Raw genomic sequence first — 10,817 nt, 5'->3', positions numbered from 1 at the left:
TCATTGAGATTTGTGCTTATCAATAAACAAATGATAAATAAATAGTGAATTCTCTGTTTCATAGCTCTGATTTCCTTTGTTTTATATATATATATATATATATATATATATATATATGGAATCCAAGCCTGTTCATATTGATAATTCAGTCTCCCACATCCAGGAATGACCATGAGGCTGCAAAGAATACACTGTCGAAAGAGAGCATTTGTCACAGACCCCCTTCAGCTCCCCTTGCTGGATACCCACCAGCTGGTATTGAGGGGAATTCCAGCTTGGATCCCCAGATGTTTTAAGCTGCCAGAGACTGAATGGAGCCAGTCACTGCTGCAGTTTCAGGGTTCCTAGGCACACAATCAGGGTGTAGGCACTCTGCCTAGCGCCCTTTCTGGAGAGCTAGAACCTGCTATCTAGCTGCCTAGTCCCTGGGCTCAGGGATGACTGTTCAGACTCTGCCATAGCTTAAACACCCCCTGTCCTAGAATGCCAAAGAACAGCGTGAGCCTTCTGGGTTACAGCCGAACTCCCCCCCAGGGCCACACAGTATGTGTAAAGAATGTAACACAGAGAGGGACACTCTGAACGGGAATCTACACTGTAGAGCTAATGCTTCACTAATAAAGCACAAGCTCAATTAGAAAAGGACACACATCCTAACTTCAATGGACCTCACTAGCTCATCCTTTCCTTGGGCATCCTCTGGGGTATCCATCTGTGTTCAGACAGACTGCTCCTTCCCCTCCTCATCTAGCTCCTACATGCAGCTTCTCTCAGATCTAGCTGATCAAACATGGCCAGATAGAACCCAAACAGAGCAGCTTCTGCCCTTTTATAACCATCTTACCCACTGTCACGTGACCTCATGATCAGCCTTTTCCGATGACCAGATACCCCTGCCAGGCAACCACTCCTTTTCTTCCCCATCAACAGAAAGTTTAGATGGAAAATTTTCAAACACCCTCAACAAGGAACAAATCCAAAGCTCATTGAAGCCAATGAAAAGGCTCTGATTGACTTCAATCAATATTAGTTCAGACTGCGGGAGTTTAAGTGGAGATATTCAAAAGGCATCAAACTCCCATTCCAGGGAGTTGTCCATGGAACTGGATGTCTAACTGCTCATTTAAAATGTATTTGCTCATGGGCAGTTGTCGATTGCACTATGGGTTTTCCAATCCTGTATTAAAGTGTTGAAAGGAAAATAGCAGTGGAAGCAAAATGACTTTGGCCCACACACATATTGCCAGTTTAAGAACATCACAGTGTTAATCAATAGAGTAACTTTGACGTCCTTTTATGTTGTGGCACTATAGCTCCATTCCATTTTGCACATATATGGAAAAATCACAAGCAGTATTCCTAGGAGCACAAGAAGAGGATTTAAGTGATCGATGATTCAGCAAAACTTCCCTGGACTAACCAGCGCATATCCAGTATGAATATTCAGATGTCACAGTGTGTGAGCAAGCTTGCTAGTGCTATGAATATTGATAGCCCCATCACACTATTACTTCATAATATGTACTAGTACATTATAGATTGATTGGACTACATTCGTTCTTGATCTGTCCCCATATCATTCTCAAGGGAGTTACTCCAGGGATGAACCAGTCACAATGTTTACAAAGTCCAAAGAAAGCAAAACAAAGCAGACCATTGATACAACTTCAGGATTGCCAGAGAACCTCTTTCATGGGTTGGAGAGAAGATAAATAAATAAAAGCCCTACATAAAACAGCAACAGTTTTCAATGAGTAAAACCAGTGGTTCTCAGAATTCTCTGGCCTGTGACCCCATGTTAAACAGAAAAAAGGGTTTGAGACCCCTATTAAGTTTTGGGATGCTCCCCTTCCACCTAACCGTGAAGACAGGGAGGCAGGTTGTGTTGACTGGAAACAACCTCCTATGTTGAGAACTCAAGAGTAAAACAACATCCTCCTAAAGTTGGCACGATGCAGCGATGAGAAAAAAGATGCTCTGATTTGGTGCAGGTTAGTTCTGCATGATAAAGGTCAACTCTGCATTATTCAGACTAAGTCCTTAAGCTCATCATAGAGGACTTTTCAGGGGAATTTGTCGTTACGCATTCTGATAATATGACCTATCTACCTAAGCTGAGCTTTGATAATCGTTACCTCTGTTCTGGTTGCTTTTATTCTGTATGTTTAACAGTGCCCTCCACTGGATGAAATCTCAGAACTGATGAAGGATACATACGATCTTCTCATCCTCTCACCTGAACTCCAACCTGGCCTAAAACATAAAAGGCAACAGCAATTGTCCTTGAAGCCAAATGTCAGAGCATCTTGCCGATTCTACATAGTGTCACAGACCCTCATTCATGGATCTTAAAAACACCAATTTCTAATATTGTATTTGACTGTTACATTATATTATGTTCTGTACATGACATGGATTGGCTGAGTCATAGAAATAAGGATAATGATACAGAGAACTCACACTTCTTCCATCTATTGTTTATTGGTTAAAATATAATAATGATTATAATTACCAAAAAAAATTCTTCCTGTATATCATCCTTTTAAAGGCATCATTTACCTCCTTGTTTCTCAGGCTGTAGATCAGGGGGTTCAACATGGGGATCACAAGAGCATAAAACACAGAGGTAACTTTGTCTTGGTCCATCACATAGCTAGAACTGGGTCTTAAATATATGCATATCAGTGTCCCATAAAACATAGTGACAACTGTCAGGTGCGAGGCGCAGGTGGAAAAGGTTTTGCGTCTCCCCTTGGCAGAACGGATCCTGAGAATGGCCACAAGGATGCACATGTAGGAGATTAGGACACCCAGGAAAGTAGTTGTGACAATTATAGTAGAGAAAGTGAAAAGTACAAGGTCAGTGACATGAGTGTCAGAGCAGGACAGCTTCAGCATAGGGGGCACATCACAGAAGAAATGGTTGACAACATTGGAGCTGCAGAAGGACAGATTGAATATAAATAGCGTTTGCACAAGTGAATTCACAGAGCCACATACATATGTACCAGCCACCAACAGGACACAGTGTCTCTTGGACATAATGGCTCTATATAGCAGAGGGTTACAGATAGCTTTGAAGCGGTCATACGCAATCACAGCCAGGAGGCAACATTCATTGGTCACAAAGAAACAGACGAAGAATAGTTGTGCCGCACACTCAATCAAAGGAATGGTTCTAGTCTCTGCTACAAAGGTCATTAGCAACCTGGGAGCTATGGCAGTGGAATAGCCAATGTCTACAATGGACATCTGGCTTAGGAAAAAGTACATGGGGGTATGAAGTCGGGTTTCGACCACAATTAACACTATCATCTCAAGATTCCCTATCAGGCTGACCACATACATCACTAGGAACAAGATAAAGAGGGAGATCTGTAGCTCTGGATGATCTGTGAATCCTACGAAAATGAACTCGGTCACTGTGGTGTGGTTTCTCTCTGCCATTTATTCCAGAAATGCTCTCCTCTGCTGGTGAAAAAAAAATAAAGATTACAATTAATCACAGGCCAATAAAGTAATGAATGCAGATCCCTCATAATCCCTGTGATTGTTCCTGTGAAACAGCGTATGAACATAATACATCAAAGGACACTCCTAGGGAATATTCTCTTTGTATTCCCCACATGCTTTCCACTAGAGATAGGACATGTTCCAGCTACAGAAATATTGTGTACTCTGTGTTAGGGTGACCAGATGTCCTGATTTTATAGGGACAGTCCCGATTTTGGGGACTTTTTCTTCTATAGGCTCCTATTACCCCCTATCCCCCTCCCGATTTTTCACACTTGCCCTCTGGTCACCCTACTCTGTGTTAAAATACATGAAACCATCCAGCGGGTCAAATCTTCTATAAAATAGGAGAGAGATAGATTGGGAGTGTTTAGTTTAGAAGGGAGGCAAATAATCTATCAATGTCTTCAAATAATCAATGCTAGAGAGTTTATTCATTGTCATTGATTTTCTCTTCCTAATCCAAATGACCTCAAAGGGCACAAGGGATGCTCAGTGCCCCTTTTATATAGGTGCCTAAATATAGATTTGGGTGCCCAATATGAGGCAGCCCCAGTGGAAACATTTGGTGTCACTGTCTGTGTATCTTTAAAGTGTCCCTGTTCTATTGGAGTCAGTCTGTGTTTTACAGACATTCTTTGTAACCACGTGCATTATTTTTTCTCCATGTTACAAATCCTCCTAGAGGTAATAACACTTGTAGGTGGTGTAGACTGTAACTGATTCTATGATAACTTTTGACTTATAGATTCACAGAACCTAGAAATGAAAAAATGCATCTCCCGGGGATAAATACTAAGTCAAGCTGTGGAACTCTTTGCCAGAGGATCTTGCGAAGGCCAAGGCTATAGTGGTGTTTAAAAAAGAACTAGATAAATACATGAAGGATTGGTCCATCAACAGCTATTAACCAGGATGGGCAGGGATGTGTCCCTAGCCTCTGTTTGCCAGAAGCTGGGAATGGGCTACAGGGGATGGATCACTTGATGGTTACCTGTTCTGTTCATTCCCTCTGGGACACCTGGCACTGGCCACTGTTGGAAGACAGGATACTGGTCTAGATGGACCTTTGGTCTGACCCAGTAGGGCCATTATATTTCTATGGAATTTCATTACCACATGCACAAAGAGATGCTCAAAAGAGAATAATAATTAAGTTTCTTACCAGTCATGGTGTAGGTGTACACTCAGTAAATTCCATTGTGGTTTGTATTTGCTGGAGGAAGATATGGGCTGGTTTGACTCCTCATTAACCAGTTGACTTCAGCTGAGCTACTCTACATTCACACTAGGGTGACTGAGATCAGAATCCAGCCAGTGACATGGTCACACAGTGTGAGATGCATGCTGATGGGAGGAAAGCATCTCATGTCCGTTTGTAATCTTTAGGATAGAAAGGAAATGAGTTGGAGATAATTTAGGAGTTTCCTAGTTACTGCAAAACACAGGTCTCTGGATTCTGCATATTCCCTCTGTCTTTACATCTGTGCTGGACCAGTAAAAAGAAACGAAATTATTTTTAGTAAATATAGGGAACATAGGAATTTCCATACCAGATCAGACAAATGATGCATCTAATTGAGTATTGTCTATGCATTGACAGTCTTTGCTGTATGCTTCAGGTAAAGGGGCAAAGCCCTCACAGTAGGAAGTTATTCAATAACATGCCTATAGGGGTATTTTCACCCTACATCCTGGCAATTAGTGGCTGCTTTGTGTCCTGAAGCATGAAGGTTTACATCCCTTGCAAATGTCTGTACCATACCTAATGTAACTATGCTTAATATTTATGCTATGAATCAATCCCTCATTCCCCCGCCCCCCAAAATAAAACAGAAAAAAAACTGCTCAAAAGACTTTAAGGTTGAAAAATTCCACAATTGAAAATTAGGAAATGCCAGATTTGTGGGTGCCCATGCAACCTTAATTCTGCCCGCTTAGGTGTTTGCATTAGGATAGTCTTTAATTACATTATCACATGCTGTTTCTCCTTAGAACCACTGGATCCCTTCCTTATTCAGTGTATAGAACAGACTAACTTCTGAGTGACTGAGTAGACAACCTAAATGATGTTCTGTTAATGTAGTTTTGCGTATGTAATTTTCTGGGTTTTTAAAAAGGCAGAACTCAATTCTGTCACAACACCTCCATTTTGCATCCTCTTGGTTTGCGCCTGTAACCACCTGCCCTGCATTACAGACTTCTACCACTTGTGCTACAGGCCTTCGCAAGAGCAGGCAGGTTTCCTACAGATCACTGGGGAGATGTGTAGGATCTGTGAGGAGCCTGACCCAGTATTCTACCTCTCTCTTCCTCTGGGAAAGGTAGAGGAGAGCCTGCCCACATAAAATCCCCAGAGAAGAGAATGAACCACAGGGCCAGGTATGTAATGCAGAAGTGGCTCTCTCCTGCCCCACTCAACTCTGGTTGAGCAGGTCCAGAAGCTGTCACTATTCCAGGTGCAACATTGTCAACATCTGCTGCTTTTTTTGGTGGCAGCGCGGGCCCATCTGCTTAGAATACAGGTATTATATCAGCAGGAAGCTCAACTTTTGCTCACATCTGAAGCAAGGAAGGGGTGACAGTGAATGTCAAAAGCTAAACCTGAATAGAATGTCATGGGGAAAAAAACAACAAACAAAAAATGCTCACCTCAAGTCTGAGGGCTTTTTCCCAACTGAATTTCCAAAACTTGCTGCAAACAATGGAGATGTTTTAGCTTCTCAAAAACAAGAATGCAAGAACTGTTAGAATGGAAAGTGCTCGGTAATCTAATACAGGGAACATGACCAGATCCTTCAGTAGTAAATGCCGGATTCTTTTTTTGATTATTAAATATAGAGCTGATAAAGGTGCTTGATTGTGTAACCTAAGCTCACACTTCAGAGCTCTCTGTCCTCCTCCAGAGGCTGGACCACACAGAGCCAACAAAACCAGGCATTTTAGATTCGGTAGTTCATTTTTTTCGATCCCGAGGTCCTGGGCTTAATCCCCAGTGTCAATGACAGAACCAAGAACCTTGTGTTGCAAGTGATATTAAGCTGAGGGAGAAATATTATGTTTCTCCCCAGAACAGGCACACAATCAGGTGTGTGTCAGAAAGTTTCCTGAGGACTCTGTGTCTGGTCCTCTTACCTGCTGGTGTGCATCAGCCTTGCCCTGCAGACTGTCAAATAGTATTGTACACTGGAGTCTTGAGTTGCCTTTAATTTATGCTGTATCCATTCTGTGTGTAAATAGAGAACTTCAGTTCTTCAAATTGTCACTCCAGCACCACATCCTCTCTAGAATTTTTGAGCTAACACCACAATTCATCATGCAAAAGGACACATCTGACACTAAATACATGAGATGGCAAAATAAGACATAAGAAAACAAGAGATTATATTTTATGGTTTTCTCTGTCTGCTAGTTTTTTTACACTATTTGATTATTCTGCAAATAGATACCATCAACAGAAGCCATCCTGTAGCATCATGTACGTTTTCCCCACTGTTTTATTCCGAAGCAGAAAAGTCAAAAATAAATATCAAGTCAAAATAGCTGAAAAGCTGATGACAGGGAATCTAATTTAAAGTCCAAAAGCAAAAGATTGAGAGAATATTTATTCCTTCTCTGTCAAAGCTGAGTGGATTAAGCCTACCTGCAGAGAAACGTATGTTATTACTGATCCCATTAGAATGATGTGTGGCTGACACAAGTGATTCTTATTTGGTTCAGTTGCAACTAGGGACAAAATCCCTGAAGCAGCATGAACCGCAGAAGAGATAGTTAACTTGTCGTTTATGTCTCTGGGAGGTTGGGGATAATAAATCACAGAGTCCAAAGTGGAACAGCTCCAACAGGAGAGACTGAGGGAGAACCACACCAGAATATCCCATACTTCAGAGGCTAGAGTTCCCACAGAAGAGGTGGGAAACCCATGATCAAATCTCTTCTCCTATGAGGTGGAAAGGCCAGGCATCTCAATGCTCAGAAAGTAGCAGCGGTTTGCATACTCAGAGGCTGAAGCAGGCACAAAGGTGCTTTTACTGCAAAAATGTAGGTGCCAAGTGAGTTTAGGCACCCATAGGGTTTGGTTTCAGCTGAGTGGGGATTTCAGGAATAGCAATGGGGCCTGGTTCTAGATTGAGATGCCCAAAGCGGCAATTAGACACCTAAATCCCTTTGTGAATCTAGCCCTCAGTACTTTTTGATTTAGGAGTACAGGTTTCATCTCTGCCATGTGCCAACACTTAGATGCAGCCTACAGCTGGAGGGGGAGGGATAGCTCAATGGTTTAAGCATTGGCCTGCTTAGGGGGCTCAATCCTTGAAGGGGTCACTTGGGGAATCTAGGGCAAAATCAGTACTAGGTGAAGGCAGGGGGCTGGACTCAATGACCTTTCAGGGTCCCTTCCAGCTCCATGAGATCGGTACATCTCCATACATGATTTACAGGTATTGCTGTATCTGCTAGGGATGTGCTTGTCTACTGGTATAAGCATCAGCATGGATGAAGTTATACCTGTGTAAAGGTGCCATATACTGGAATAGGGCCATAGATTATAAGCCAAAGAAGACCATTGCAACAAAGCTAGTCTGACATCCTGTGTAATACAGGCCATAAATTTTTTTTGAAAGTCTTGATTCAGGTGAACCTCCAATCTCTGTATCACCATCCCTTTACCAGGGATCATAGACTAGCCATTGCACCCCAAAGCTACCTATCACATTGTATTAGTGCTTTCTCCCTAGCATTAGCCTAGAATTAAACACCTTTACCCCTCTGTAACTGAGTCTATGCGACAGAGTAGAGCAGAGTGAAATTCAGCATTTCAGTGCCATGGGGAAAATTGACTTTTCAGCATTTGTTCGCATCCCGAATCAAGGAAAAAAGTTAATATATTAACATTTTGAATGGAATGGAAATTCTGAAAAATGTCCATTTTGAAGTGTCTAAATGTTTTGTTTTGAAATTTTTGAACAACATGAAACACATGGACATTCCAAAATTGAAATGCTTCATGCTGGTGTATTGACCTGATTTAAAATGCTGCTGCCTGCCTCACGTTGATATTTATTTATCTGGAAAATTTCAGCGTGGTCTGCCATTTGAGACTGAAACTAGGGAAAAAGACATTGTTTTACCCACATTAAAAAAAAAATCTTACGACTTTTCCTCTGAGAAACTCTGGTGACCCCAAGATTTGCAGCAGTGACTTGAAATTTGATAGGGAGGTGCCTTACACGAGTCTCATGAAAATCTGCCCAAGTTTGACCATTTAAAAATTGTTATTTCACACAGGATTTGCTAGAGCTTCCATTGATCTCTCAGTTTAATCCCCCCAAGGTTAACATCTCAACATGCCAGGGCTTCTGGGGGCTGAGCAGGATTTTCCCAGCAATTCCAGATCTGGGCTGTTGCAAGGTCTCAAACTGAGCACCCAAAATTAGCAGCAAGTTTTGACCTTAATTTCTCTGTGCCTCAATTCCCTACCTCACAGGGGTATTTTGAAAATAAATTCAGATACTACAGTGATAAACACCATGGAAAAGCACATGAGCAAAGTATGAATTCTGTCTTCAGAGCAAGGCTGGAAGAGTTTAAATAACACCTGGTGTAGTAAGGCCCTGCAGGTCCCTCTTGCCTCCTGCCAGGCTAACAAAGTTGTCCAGAAACCCTGGTGTTCAGTAATCACTGGGGTCATTCACTTACAGGTTCTGTTCCTACGACCTTTTGGCCATAAAAAGCTTAGGCTCTAGAGGAGCATCTCTCTCTCTCTCTCTCTCTCTCTCTCTCTCTCTCTCTCTCTCTCTCTCTCTCTCTCTCTCTCTCTCTCTCTCTCTCTCTCTCTCTCTCTCTCTCTCTCTCTCTCTCTCTCTCTCTCTCTCTCTCTCTCTCTCTCTCTCCCCCCCCCCCCCCCCTTAGCCTCCTCCTGCTTTGTCTTCCTACCTCCCAGACATTTATATAGCCCCAGGCTAATTGATGGGTAACTGTCTCTCATTCATCAATTAGGTGCAGGTTTTTCTAGCCATCTCCAATCTGCTTCCCTTAAAGGAAGCTGGTGTGCCAAAGGGCTGAGTCAGCAGCTCTTGCCCAGACCCCTGTCACACCTGGGCCTAGACACTGAATGATGAGGCTAAATCAAAATCCTGAACAGCTGCTTTCAAAGTGGGCCCTGTCCATTCTCTGCGCTCAAGCTGGCTGGGAGCTTTTTAATAAAATGGATTTTCCACCAAAAATATGGATTTGCCAAATAGAAATCTTTTAGTTGGAATGTCTCAGTTTTGATTAAACATTTCTCAGGTTCAGGATGGAATTTCTGGTTAACCTCCAGAGACATAGAGAGAGCGACCCCAAAATAGCCAAATCCCAGCTATCAGGGCACTCCTGGGATGTGGGAGACCCCTATTCAAGTCACTTCTCTGCCTAATTAAGAGCAGGAAAATAGATCTGTGTTTCCAATATCACAGGTGAGTGCCCTAATGTCTGCCCTATTTTCTATTCTGTGGTGCCTCTCTATCTCTCCTGTTGGAGCTGTTCCACTTTGTATGAATAATAAAGGATCCATTGGGACACAGAGAGAAAATCTATCTTGATAGCCCAGTGGTTGTAAGCCTGATCTGGGATGTGAGAGACCCAGGTCCAAGTGCCTGATCTGGAACAGGGTCTTGAATCTGAGTCTCCCTGGTGTGACAGTATGAACCACGTGGGGGAACAAAACAACAACAAAGAAACCAAGCAGCTGACTCTAATTATCTACTCCTCCCAGTGGCTGTTGTGGGTAGGAGGAGTCTGGGGGCTATATAAGCCAGACTAAACTCATTCTAGAAAAGCCAAGTGCAGAGGCAATATGCAAGTAGATTGGAATTTGAAGGAGTGGAAAAAAAAATAGCTTAAGAAAGGGGAAGTAGGAGTTGTGATCAGTGTGGGGGGAGATAGTGAGTTTGGGGAGAGTTGGGTATGGCCTGGGGACCAGTATCCCCAAGAAACTGTGGGTTTGCCCTCAGGGAAGAGAGCTATGGGAATGGTACTGCAGATAATGGACATGGATGATGACAAACTGTTGCACCCCTTTCTATAAATGTTACTACATTCTCTCCAGCATTCTTTCTCCCCCATCCTTTTCTGTGGTGGTGAAGTCATCCTGACTCACCAGGAAATTGCTTGGTGTCATTTTGAGTGGTGGTAGCTGGGGTTTAGCTGGAGGGCAAAGTCACATTAATGACTGTCAGCTGGTCTCCCTGGAGCTGTTGAAAATCCACCAGTTCATTCCTGTGGAAGTAAAGAAAGAACTGGCAGGGATTTGAAGGGGATTTCAA

General features: G+C 42.7%; 1 protein-coding gene across 1 annotated transcript; it reads right to left on the bottom strand.

The window, feature by feature from the left end:
• Positions 1-2,508: 2,508 nt before the first annotated feature.
• Positions 2,509-3,456, bottom strand: LOC127052896 (olfactory receptor 1019-like). The gene has a single exon (XM_050957042.1). It carries the CDS (start codon positions 3,445-3,447, stop codon positions 2,509-2,511), a length of 939 nt encoding a protein of 312 aa, XP_050812999.1. The 5' UTR covers positions 3,448-3,456.
• Positions 3,457-10,817: the final 7,361 nt, after the last annotated feature.

Source organism: Gopherus flavomarginatus, chromosome 5 (genome assembly GCF_025201925.1).
Source record: "Gopherus flavomarginatus isolate rGopFla2 chromosome 5, rGopFla2.mat.asm, whole genome shotgun sequence".
NCBI lineage: Eukaryota > Metazoa > Chordata > Testudines > Testudinidae > Gopherus > Gopherus flavomarginatus.
The sequence above is the reverse complement of the archived record's forward strand: the minus strand, read 5'-3'. Positions and strand labels throughout refer to the sequence as shown.